General features: G+C 47.5%; 2 protein-coding genes across 2 annotated transcripts in view; one reads left to right on the top strand and one right to left on the bottom strand.

The window, feature by feature from the left end:
• Positions 1-11,511, bottom strand: part of CFAP77 (cilia and flagella associated protein 77) — a 170,463-nt gene extending 158,952 nt beyond the window's left edge. Inside the window, exon 1 of the mRNA XM_069747582.1 lies at positions 11,399-11,511. Within this exon, the coding sequence (XP_069603683.1) occupies positions 11,399-11,407 (9 nt within the window). The 5' untranslated portion in view covers positions 11,408-11,511. The remainder of the gene's footprint in view (positions 1-11,398) is intronic.
• Positions 1-13,053, top strand: part of TTF1 (transcription termination factor 1) — a 174,865-nt gene that overhangs the window by 29,722 nt on the left and 132,090 nt on the right. The gene's annotated exons all lie outside the window — the stretch shown is intronic.

The raw sequence follows: 13,053 nt of genomic DNA, 5'->3' as shown, positions 1-13,053 counted from the left end.
AATATAACTACTATAATACTGCCTCCTATGTACAAGAATATAACTACTATAATACTGCCTCCTATGTACAAGAATATAACTACTATAATACTTCCCCTATGTACAAGAATATAACTACTATAATACTGCCCCTATGTACAAGAATATACTATAATACTGCCCCCTATGTACAACAATATAACTATTATAATACTGCCCCATGTACAAGAATATAACTACTATAATACTGTCCCTATGTACAAGAATATAACTACTATAATACTGCTCCCTGTGTACAAGAATATAACTACTATAATACTGCCTCCTATGTACAAGAATATAACTACTATAATACTGCCTCCTATGTACAAGAATATAACTACTATAATACTGCCTCCTATGTACAAGAATATAACTACTATAATACTTCCCCCTATGCACAATAATATATCTACTGCTAGTTGGCCCGTGCAAACTTTTCGCACATTGGTCGTCGGGTGCGCAGGCAATTAACGAAAAAGCAAGCTGGTCAAATGTAAATGTATTTAATGACATGATGAACACAGAGAGGTATTTATATATGTAGATTGTTAATACAAAAAATTGGTTTGATAAGTAGAGGCCAAAAAATGTCTTAGCAAACTAAAATATCGCTGTTATAAAACCTTAAACACAACATTGGGGGTGATAATGTCAGTCTGATTGACTTTTTGATTGTAAGTATCGCTTACACAATCTTATATTTTTGAAGCTTCGCACTGTTGAAAATGCCACGTACAACTGGCCATGTGAGAACACTGGTTTTGATAGGAACAGGCCAGTTGTTTGATGTGTTTGTCCCTGTACATTATTAATGTTCATTGCAAATTCCACTTTCTCCTTCGCCACATTGGGGGACACAGGACCATGGGTGTTATGCTGCTGTCACTAGGAGGCTGACACTAAGTTGAGACAAAAAAAGGTTAGTTCCTCCCCTGCAGTATACACCCTCATGCTGGCTTCCAGAGACCCAGTTCAAGCTTAGTGACTGTAGGAGGCACACTGGACTTAACTCTCTTGTTACCGGACGAAGGGGCGACGGAACCTTTCAAGGCTCCGATCTCCCCGAACCAACAACAGGCGAGCACGGGAGTTTTACCTCTCCGTATCCTCTCCTGCGACGTGGGATGCCACCGCCTGAGCTGATTTTTGGGGGCGACGGGCCCCTTTCAAGGGATTACCCTCCCAACCCCCGGCGGCCATCTTTCTTTTCACTGCACACCGCAGCTCCACGTGCAGCGCTCTGGACGCCGGCTGGCTTCTTATCAGCGCCGCCGCCTCACTCTTTGCGGGACACAGGACCACGGGTAAGGAGACCACATTAGGATCTCCCTTGCAGCGTCACCCTCGCTTCAATAGTGTAGAGAACCTGAGGACTATCACTTACATTGGGGTACATCATGTCCCAGTCAAGGGCCAAAAAGATCACAAAGATGCATACCACCTGCCAGGCTCCACTTCCTCGGTCTCAAAGTTCCCCCCTCTGCTGAGCCTGCGATGCTCCAGGTGCCCAGGAGCTCTCCGCCGCCACCGACCCCAGTGTATCTAGCCCCCCTGAGTGGGCCGCGTCACTGTCACAGTCCATGGATTCTTTAGCCAAAGCTATTAAATCCCTTCATGACCCCTCTGGGGAGCGGGGCACTCTTTTTCATTGGTTAAGAGATCCCTCCGTAACAGGGAAATTGTCGGCCAGCAGGGGCCGCTCTCACCGGAAGGAGGCACGGTCATCCAGAAAACGGATTCACACTACCTCGAGGCAGTCAATTATGCACTAAAAGTGGACGATGACCCTAATTCTGCTCCGGACGTACACGTTCTACACGGAGTTATTTGATTGCATTGTTTCCCACCCAGGGACTGCTTTGGGACGTCCCATGGTCCTGTGTCCCCCAATGTGGCGAAGGAGAAATAGGGATGTTTGTGTACTCACCGTAAAATCCTTTTCTCCGAGCCACTCATTGGGGGACACAGCACCCACCCTGTTAGCCAGTTCGGCTTGTTACCTTTTTCGTTTTTTTTTATTTCTTTGACATGTTATACTCTAATGTTACGTGATATATTGTTATTAATCTCCTACTGCTTTTGCACTGAACTGGGTCTCTGGAAGCCAGCATGAGGGTGTATACTGCAGGGGAGGAACTAACCTTTTTTTGTCTCAATTTAGTGTCAGCCTCCTAGTGACAGCAGCATAACACCCATGGTCCTGTGTCCCCCAATAAGTGGCTCGGAGAAAAGGATTTTACGGTGAGTACACAAAAATCCCTATTTGCTGGGAATTGCTTTCTGCTCAGGTGAAAAGGTATAGTTGGATCGGAAGGTTCGAGGTATGATAACTGTTTGAGCTGAATTAATGACTTTTGCAGTGATTGTGTAATTGCCTAAATTAGTGATGACTAATCTCGCTCCATTGATGAGTCCTTGTTTAGCGTAAAGATTTCTTAGCAACATGATAATCGTATTTTTTTTTTTTTTTTGCAAGACCAACTTATGAGCGGGTAATCCGGAAGGGTTTAAGGAATTGAGAAACTCTAAGGGGTACAACTGTTGATGTTGTGGATCTTCACATAGTACAGTATCGCAACTTAGATAAACTTTCGACTTGCCAGGTATCATTTGTGTAACAATGTAATCATTAATTGCTGTACATTCTTCATTTCTGTGGTCACCTTCCACGACAGCCACTTCGGAGGTTGTCTTCCCCGCCCTAATAGGGTACAGGAGCACAAAGAGGTTAAATACCCCTCCCCTTCCTGCAACCACCAGTGTTTTCCTGTCCCCTGTGGGGCAGGAAGAGAATTTGAAGGGCCTGCCGTGGCCGGCGACCAAAGCTCCACATTTACCTTTCACTAGCCGGGCAGCTGAGGTCGGGGCCTGCCTCTCCTCATCTTGTGCTGCTCCCGTCTCCTTGCTCCAGGACTCGGGACCCTTCCACCTCTCCTGCGCCTCCTTTGGGGGTTAAGCAGGGCGGTGACGTGCATGCCGGGGGCCTCCTGTAGTCCCCCGGCTTCCTCCTCCTCCTGCTGCATTCTGGGCGGTCCTTGCTGGGGCTCACTGGGTAGGGCGCGTGTTTCAGAATGGCGCGTCGCTTCCTGCGCGTGTCACTTCCGGCGGGACGCGCGTCACTTCCGGTCGGTCCCTGTGCATTCCACGTTGGAGCGCGCGCGCTTGCGGCGGTCTTTGGCCTACATCATCCGGGCCTGCATTTTGGGGCGTTTTCGGAAGATCTCCCCCCAATAGGGCTACGAGGAGGAGGAGCACAGAACACGCTGACCCACGATCCTCCTTAAAAGATCCGGGCGAGGGACCACCAGGTAAGGCCTGTCTGACGTGACGGACGGACATGGAGCTCTGCATCTGCAGAACCCAGCGTACCCCCTCCTACTGTAAGTAGCAGGTTAGCCTCAGCTATCCATTATTTACATATATATATATATATATATATACTTTCAAGCGGCTTAAGACCTTTTTTCTCTCTTTTAGGGAGAAAAGGTCTCTGATCCTAGAAAGGCCAGCCGCAAATGCAAAGTGTGTGCAACTAGACTCCCATCTACATATGAGAAAAAGCTCTGCCAGTCCTGTACATATGAGGTTCTACGCGCTGAGCAGCCCTCTCTCCTGGATAGCATAAAAACCCTCATCAAGCAGGAGGGCCAGTCTTCCATGGCCAGCCTCTCCCAGGCTCCGGTACCTCTTCCACCTCCTCTCAAAAAGAGGAAAAATGCCCCAGTGGAGTCTGACTCTGACTCAGGGGAGATTCAATCCTCGGGTTCGGAGGATGTTTGGGAGAATGAGGGTTCCACTTCCACCCCCACCCCTAAGTCAGAGAAAAAAAAGTATTACTTCAATTCTGAGGATATGGGTGACTTAATCAGTATAGTAAGAGGCACCATGGGAGTGGAGGATGAAGAAATTAAACTTACTGTACAGGACGAAATGTTTGAAGGGTTAAAACCCAAAGATCAAAAGGGGTTTCCTGTACATAAAAATATTCAGGATTTAATTCTTCATGAATGGGGTCTCCCTGAAAAAGGTCTTAACATCCCCTCAGAACTGAAAAACCGTTTCCCCTTGGAGGGAGATAACTCCTTATGGGAAACCCCAAAAGTTGATGTACAGGTGTCCAGAGTGACTAAGAAAACGGCCCTTCCATTTGAGGACTCTTCGCAGCTCAAAGATCCAATGGATCGAAAGATAGAGCCTGCTAAGAAAGTCCTGGGACACCTCCACAAATCTATTAAAAACCAACATAGCCTCCACGTGCGTAGCTAGATCCTTGTTTATTTGGTTACGCAAGCTCGAGGATCATTTGGCACAGGGCACCCCAAGAGAGGAGATACTAGACTCCCTTCCCCTGCTGCAAAAAGCAACAGGATTCCTAGCTGATGCTTCAGCTGAGTCAGTCCGCGTGGCCGCAAAAGGGGCCGTCCTCTCCAACTCATCCAGGAGAGCACTCTGGCTAAAATCCTGGGGAGGTGATTTCATCTCCAAGTCCAAGTTATGCAGCATCCCCTTCCAGGGCCATCATGTTTTTGGTCCTATCCTGGTTGATATCCTGGATAAGGCAGCAGATAAAAAGAAAAAGCTCCCTGAGCAGAGAAATCCCAGGAAACGCTTTTTTAACCTCCCCGTGACCCATCTTCACAAAAGGATTATAGGGGAAAGGGGAAAACAGGGAGATGGAGTTACCCTAAAGGAGGCAAGGGCAGAAACATCCTTGTCCCCCTGACTCAACAGACCTAGGATAAGCAATGACGCTGCTCTGGTCAGGGGTCGTCTCTCACTCTTTTTCACCCAGTGGCAGTCCATCTCCGGAAATCAATGGGTCCTTCGTACCATACAAGATGGACTAAAACTAGAATTCGAGAGACCTCCCCCACAATACTTGAAATTAACCACCCTACAAACCCCACACCTTCAAAACTCCTTACTAAGAGATGTACAAAATCTGCTCCAGTCAAATGTGATCTCACAGGTACCAAAACTGGAGGAAGGACGTGGCCATTATTCACGTCTTTTTCTGGTAACAAAACCGTCGGGGAAAAACAGGATGATTATGAACTTAAAACCATTGAACGAATCTGTCCGCTACAGAAGATTCAAGATGGAATCAATCAGATCATTGATTCCCCTCATCGGACAGAATTGGGTAATGGCGACGGTGGATCTGAGGGATGCGTACTACCATGTACCAATCCACCCAGAACACAGGAAATTCCTCAGATTTGCAGTCTCACAGGAGCAGCAAATCCAGCACTTCCAGTTCAACGTCCTACCCATCGGCATCTCTTCAGCTCCGCGGGTCTTTACAAAAATCATGGCAGAAGCCATAGTCTTCATCCGCCGCCAGGGAATATGTATAGTACCATACTTAGACGACTTCCTCATCATGGCACCATCTACTCCCCGTCTGGAGGCAGACGTGACAAAGACCCTGGAGATATTAAGATCCCTGGGCTGGATCCCGAATCTGGAGAAATCAGAAATCTGTCCCTCCACGAGGAGAAAGTTTCTGGAGGTTATTCTGGACTCAAAAGAAAGAACATCGTTTCTACCCAGAGATCGTCAGATCGACCTTGTCCAGAAAATAACCAAATTCAGACACCAGCGACCACCAACCCTCAGGGAGTCTATGCCTGCTCTAGGTTCCCTGACCACATGCATCCAAGCAGTCTCCTGGGCTCAGGCTCACACTCGAACTCTGGAGACCTACGTGCTCCTACACTCCAGGAAGCGACAGGTCCCCTTATCTCAAAGGATCTTTCTCCCCGGCCTCGTAAAATCGGCTCTAAACTGGTGGTTGGATTACCAAAATCTTCAAAAGGGGGTGAGCTGGGACCAGCTTCCCCTGAAGACACTCCGCTCAGATGCCAGCAAATGAGGCTGGGGCGCAGTGGTGGACAGTTAACACTTCCATGGACGATGGCCTGCAGACATCAGCTGCAGTTCCTCGAACCTACGGGAACTGAAAGCCGTAGAACAAGCTTTAAAAGTGTCATCTGCGTTGATCCAAAATCACCACGTTCGAATTTATTAGGACAACATGACCACAGTGGCCTACCTACAACATCAGGGAGGAACAAGGTATGCCGGTCTAAAAGAGATAGCCGCAAGAATCTTTTCCTGGGCAGAAAAGAAACTTCTGTCAGTCACGGCAGTACATCTCAGAGGAGTAGACAATACTCAGGCGGAGGACTATCTCAGCCGGAAAGACATACATCCAGGGGAGTGGTGCCTGGATCAAACCGTGTTCATGTCCTTAACCTCAAGGTGGGGAACCCCAGAAGTGGACCTGTTTGCCAACTGATAAAATGCAAAGAGGAAGACATTCTTCTCCCTTTATCACTCGGATGGAGCGCAAGGGATAGATGCATTTTCACAGCGGTGGAGGTTCAGCCTCGCATATGCCTTTCCACCCATTCCCATGCTGGCGAAGACGCTACAGAAGATCAGGACGGACCGAGTTACCACAATCCTAATCGAACCACAATGGCCCGGCAGGAGCTGGTACAGTGCTCTACTGGATTTGGCCCTAGAAGGTCCCTGGCTTCTACCTCAGAAAGTCGACCTCCTTCACCAGGGTCCCCTACTACATCTGGATCTATACAAACTGAGCCTGGCGGCATTGTTACTGAGGCCAAAATCTTAAAAGCCAGAGGTCTCTCGGATAAAGTAATCTAGACCCTCCAAAAAAGCAGAAAGCCAGTGACCAATGCCATCTACACCAAGGTCTGGAAAAGGTTTACATCCTGGTGCCTCCCAGAATCCCCAGACCCCTTTCATCCCAATATTGCACGGGTCTTAGATTTCTTACAGAAGGGATTAGAAATGGGCCTTAAGGTACCGTTACACTAAACGATTTACCAACGATCACGCCCAGCGATACGAGCTGGCCGTGATCGTTGGTAAGTCGTTGTGTGGTCGCTGGGGAGCTGTCACACAGACAGCTCTCTCCAGTGACCAACGATCAGGGGAAAGACTTCGGCATCGTTGAAACTGTCTTCAACGATGCCGAAGTCCCCCTGCAGCACCCGGGTAACCAGGGTAAACATCGGGTTACTAAGCCCAGGGCCGCGCTTAGTAACCCGATATTTACCCTGGTTACCATTGTAAAAGTAGGCAGGAGCGCTGCTAATGCAAGCAACCCTAAGGAAGAGACCTTTCACATCCTTGATGTCCGCAGGGTGGTTCTACATTACTTACAACAGACTGAAGCCTGGCGAATCGATCAAAATTTATTCATACAGTTTTCAGGTCGGAACAAAGGCAAGAAAGCAGCAAAAAATACGATCGCAAATTGGATCAAGCAGTCTATTTGCCTGGCTTATTCATCACAGAAACTTGATCCACCAGCTTCTCTGAAGGCACATTCTGCCCGGCAGGCAACATCATGGGCAGTGAGGGGGAATGCTTCATCAGAGCAGATCTGCAGAGCCGCCACCTGGTCATCCATCCACACGTTCACCAGACATTACAGGCTAAATTTCAATAGGTATTTCACATTTGGCAGACGAGTTCTGCAGGCCGTGGTCCCTCCCTAGAGAAATTAACTGTTGGTATTACTCCGAAGTGGCTGTCGTGGAAGGTGACTAGAGAAAATAGAATTAGGCTTACCGGTAATTCAGTTTCTAGGAACCTTCCACGACAGCACTAATTTCCCTCCCTATCTGATATTTTTTCTTATTGGATGATTCCTGCATTTTTCGTGGTAATTATACATGCCAGTGTCCAGGAAAACACTGGTGGTTGCAGGAAGGGTGTGGGGTATTTAACCTCTTTGTGTTCCTGTCCCCTATTAGGGTGGGGAAGACAATCTCCGAAGTGGCTGTCGTGGAAGGTTCCTAGAAACCGAATTACCGGTAAGCCTAATTCTATTTTTTTGGACACAAAATTGCATTTGAATAGAAGTTGGAAACATTTTGTTCATTGATTTGTGTGGCTTTAAGAACCGTGCTAATTGAACTATGCTAATCGGAGTAACAATGTTTTGGTATTTTGACTGCATCAGGGGCAAAGTCAGTCTGTATTTCCAGAGAGAGCATTACCTAACTTTAGTGACCAGTCAGTGAACACGTGATCATCGTTTGCTCTTATGTTTTGGGTTAATTTCCTAACTTTTACCTTTGGCCATAAAGGAGATCGTTTCATATTTATTTCCACTATGGCTGTTCTACTGGCGTGTCGTAGTACAGGTAAGACCTGAAAATCTCCGCCAAACAAAATGATTTTACCACCATATGGTAGGCGATTGTTTGTGATGTTCTTCAAAAGCCTATCAACAACTGTGAGAGCATCTTTAGGAACCATTGAGACTTTGTCCCAAATAATGAGGTGAGCATCCCGGAGTACTTGTGCATCATTGGTGTGTAGTCGCATCGATGATACGGACGTTTCTAAGATGGGGACTGGCAACTTAAATAGGGAATGTGATGTTTGGCCTCCTAGTAGAAGATTTGCAGCAATGCCTGTCCATGTAACTGGCAAGACGACCCTTTGTTCACCTTGTAGTCTATAACATAACGTCTTGTAGAGAAATGTTTTTCCAGTCCACCACCTGACAGCACCATTGGAGGACGTCCTTCTTATCCTCAGTGGGACAGGAACCACAAGCAGTTAAAAGGACCCTCCCCACTCCACCCACCAGTGTTTTTCCTGTCCCACTGCGTATAGGAACGGCAAGCATGTCCTCTGACGGTGCTGTGCAGATGGTGGGGATCGGGGGGCCCAGCCTTTCCCTTCCCCGCCGCAAGATACCTGCGGCTGATACCTGCTATGGGGGGTCCCTCAGCCTCCCCAGTGTAGCGCTGCTCCTGGGGGTCGGGTCCGCTTCCTCCTTGTGGGGGCTCTCGGTCCGGGTGCCTGTCTGCCGGGGGGTGAGTGCGGCGGCCGCTTCCAGCAGCAGCCGGCTTCAGCATGCGGCCGCGGCTTCCGGGTCCAGCGGCCGCGTCACTTCCGGTCGCGACGACAGTGTCACTTCCGGTCGCGGCCAGCATGGAAGATGGCGCCGGCAGCAGCGCCGGCCTAGGTGAGAGGCACAGCGCGGTCACCGCAGCGGCGGTAAAGAGGGCAGGATCAACCAGGTAAAACCTATATAATCTCACCAGGGGGGTCTGTATGCCGCTGGCCATCCTGACAAAGGAGCACTCGGCTATACGTTCATATTGTTATCGGCACTATGGAGGAATCTGCCAGACCTGAGGGGACTGACCAGCTTCAGGGGCACGTGAGTGGGCTATGTTAGAGCCGTACCACAAAGCTCACCCCTCCCCCTGCTTCCCTACTTATGTACCCTAATGTAATAGAAAAGATGGAGGGCACCATCAAGCAAAATAACATAACAGTAGTAAAGGGGTCAACCCAAAGTGTGACCTGTAATAGCTACAACAGGAACAAGAAAAAGACGTCACACTATATATAATGGGGACCACCAAACAAGTAGTATGTAATCACATTTAAATTCTTTATTATGTCAACCAAAAGAACACAAAGAAACACTTTATGTTCTTTTGGTTGACATAATAAAGAATTTAAATGTGATTACATACTACTTGTTTGGTGGTCCCCATTATATATAGTGTGACGTCTTTTTCTTGTTCCTGTTGTACCTACTTACGTACCCCACACATATCTCTATTTATCCTAGGCTGACCCTCCCATCCCCCGAAAGGAAAAAATCGGGGAAAAATAAATGCCCGATATGTGCCACTAAGTTTCCGGAAAATTGGCGGAAACCATAATGCAAATCATGCACATCCAAGATCGTGAGTGATGAGCAGACTACGCTACTATCCAGTATGAGGACCATGATTCGACAGGAGGTCCAGGCTTCTATCTCAAGCCTGAATCTTTCCCAGGCAACCCAGTCAGAACCGCAGACGTCACGGAAGAGGCCAAGGGAGTCCAGTCCCTCTTCCGAGGGTGAGGTTTCAGAGGATTCTGACCAGGAAGAAAAAGACGGATCTCTAGGCGGAGGGAAGAGATATCTCTTCTCTGCAACAGACACAGATGAGCTTCTTTATGCTGTGCGTAACACCATGCAGCTACAGGATACGCCAGAGGAGACCTCGATCCAGGACGAGATGTTTGGCGGATTACATGCCCAGGTGACAAAAGTCTTCCCCGTCAACAACCACATCCGTTCCATGATCCTGGAAGAGTGGCAGGAAGCGGAGAAGAAACTGGTGGTACCCAGGGATTTTAGACTTCGACTGCCCTACAATCCAGAGGACATTAAGGTGTTGGATGAAGTTCCCAAGATCGATGCGCCACTAGCAAAAGTGGCGAAGAAGACCTCAATCCCTTTTGAGGACTCCTCCGCATTAAAAGATCCTATGGATCGTAAAGCGGACTGTTTGCTAAGGAGAACTTGGGAGTCCTCCGCGGCGATAATACGGGCCAATATAGCGGCAACCTCCGTAGCCCGGTCAATGCATTTATGGATTGACGATTTAGAGGATCATCTCAAAGCCAAGACTTCCAGAGATGTTATCCTTAAATCCCTGCCGTTGCTCAAACTCGCAACAGGCTTTATGGCAGATGCTTCGGCCGAATCTGTACGTTTCGCGGCTAGAAGCGAATCTTTGTCTAACGCGGCCAGAAGAGCCATATGGCTAAAAACCTGGTCGGGGGATCTCCAGTCAAAAAATAAATTGTGTGGAATCCCATTCTCAGGGAATAAAGTATTTGGGCCTATTCTAGACGATATCCTAGAAAAGGCCTCAGATAAAAAGAAGGGATTCCCTGAGGAGAATACCATCAGCCCTTTCGTAGGTCCCGACCTAGTCAGAGGACAGACTACAGGGGCAAAGGGAAGACTGGGAGGTGGTCTTATCCCAAGGGTGGAAAAGTAGAGACTCCATCTTCCCAAGTGCAGGTACACCAAAGTCAAATAAATGACATCAAGGTGGGAGGTCGATTACAAAAATTTCTAGGGGTTTGGCAGAAGGTGTCTGTCACGGATCGCTGCTCCGTAGTGTCACTTATTCGTCACGTGCCTGCTCTCACACGTGACTTTGGGTTGTGCCTGCAAGGGTTAATCTATCTCCCCACTCTCCGTCCAGCATTCAACCTCTATCCTATTCTGTAATGGGAGCATAAATCACACACCGACCCAGGCCACACACCCGCTCATACGCGCTGCCACCACTCATCGAATACACGGGCAATGAGTCCCAGAAATAACTAATCAAAATATGTTTATCACTCATAAGGCTCACACACCTCTAGGCTATGGATTCCTTAGAACATTCAAGGTTCAACTTATTAAAGTTTATACTTTAATAGAAAAAGGTTCAATGCTTACAAGAAAAAGGTATAAAAATATGATAGTAAAAAGACATACAACTTATGCAAAACAGTATAAAATAAAGAGGAGAAAACTTACAGAAATCATCTAACTTGTAGTCTGCTTTCTGCTCCCTGAGGGGGGGTGAATGTAGTTGTGGAACACATCAGCTTTTCAGGCTGCCCTCATCATGTGAACACCATTCTCTGTCTGCAGCCTAAATTTATAACTTTGGTCTGAGGTCAGGTTTCTAGACCAGCCCCTCAGGCCAATATCATAACTGCTGCCTGTCTGATTGGGCCATGGCCGCGCTACTAATGAATATATATTATTTTCCTCTGGAGACATGTGTGAAATGGTTCCCAGGGATACCTTCCCTCAAGCAGCATTTAGCATCTCCCCTCCAAGACCTCAGAGGTGTCAAGTGTCCCTTTGTTCTTGGCTCTAGCTAGACCCCCTGGTGAGATATGGAGACAGAATTCCTACTCTTCCCAAGGAAGTACATATTAACACCTAGGTGCCACTGGCCTTCAGGACAGATGCTACATTATCACTAGACAGATGTCAGAGGTCACTACACACATATAGATATACAGTGGGGCAAAAAAGTATTTAGTCAGTCAGCAATAGTGCAAGTTCCACCACTTAAAAAGATGAGAGGTGTCTGTAATTTACATCATAGGTAGACCTCAACTATGGGAGACAAACTGAGAAAAAAAAATCCAGAAAATCACATTGTCTGTTTTTTTAACATTTTATTTGCATATTATGGTGGAAAATAAGTATTTGGTCAGAAACAAAATTTCATCTCAATACTTTGTAATATATCCTTTGTTGGCAATGACAGAGGTCAAACGTTTTCTGTAAGTCTTCACAAGGTTGCCACACACTGTTGTTGGTATGTTGGCCCATTCCTCCATGCAGATCTCCTCTAGAGCAGTGATGTTTTTGGCTTTTCGCTTGGCAACACGGACTTTCAACTCCCTCCAAAGGATTTCTATAGGGTTGAGATCTGGAGACTGACTAGGCCACTCCAGGACCTTGAAATGCTTCTTACGAAGCCACTCCTTCGTTGCCCTGGCGGTGTGCTTTGAATCATTGTCATGTTGAAAGACCCAGCCACGTTTCATCTTCAATGCCCTTGCTGATGGAAGGAGGTTTGCACTCAAAATCTCACGATACATGGCCCCATTCATTCTTTCATGTACCCGGATCAGTCGTCCTGGCCCCTTTGCAGAGAAACAGCCCCAAAGCATGATGTTTCCACCACCATGCTTTACAGTAGGTATGGTGTTTGATGGATGCAACTCAGTATTCTTTTTCCTCCAAACACGACAAGTTGTGTTTCTACCAAACAGTTCCAGTTTGGTTTCATCGGACCATAGGACATTCTCCCAAAACTCCTCTGGATCATCCAAATGCTCTCTAGCAAACTTCAGATGGGCCCGGACATGTACTGGCTTAAGCAGTGGGACACGTCTGGCACTGCAGGATCTGAGTCCATGGTGGCGTAGTGTGTTACTTATGGTAGGCCTTGTTACATTGGTCCCAGCTCTCTGCAGTTCATTCACTAGGTCCCCCCTCGTGGTTCTGGGATTTTTGCTCACAGTTCTTGTGATCATTCTGACCCCACGGGGTGGGAATTTGCGTGGAGCCCCAGATCGAGGGAGATTATCAGTGGTCTTGTATGTCTTCCATTTTCTAATTATTGCTCCCACTGTTGATTTCTTCACTCCAAGCTGGTTGGCTATTGC

Source organism: Ranitomeya imitator, chromosome 2 (assembly GCF_032444005.1).
Source record: "Ranitomeya imitator isolate aRanImi1 chromosome 2, aRanImi1.pri, whole genome shotgun sequence".
Taxonomy (NCBI): Eukaryota; Metazoa; Chordata; class Amphibia; order Anura; family Dendrobatidae; genus Ranitomeya; species Ranitomeya imitator.
The sequence above is the reverse complement of the archived record's forward strand: the minus strand, read 5'-3'. Positions and strand labels throughout refer to the sequence as shown.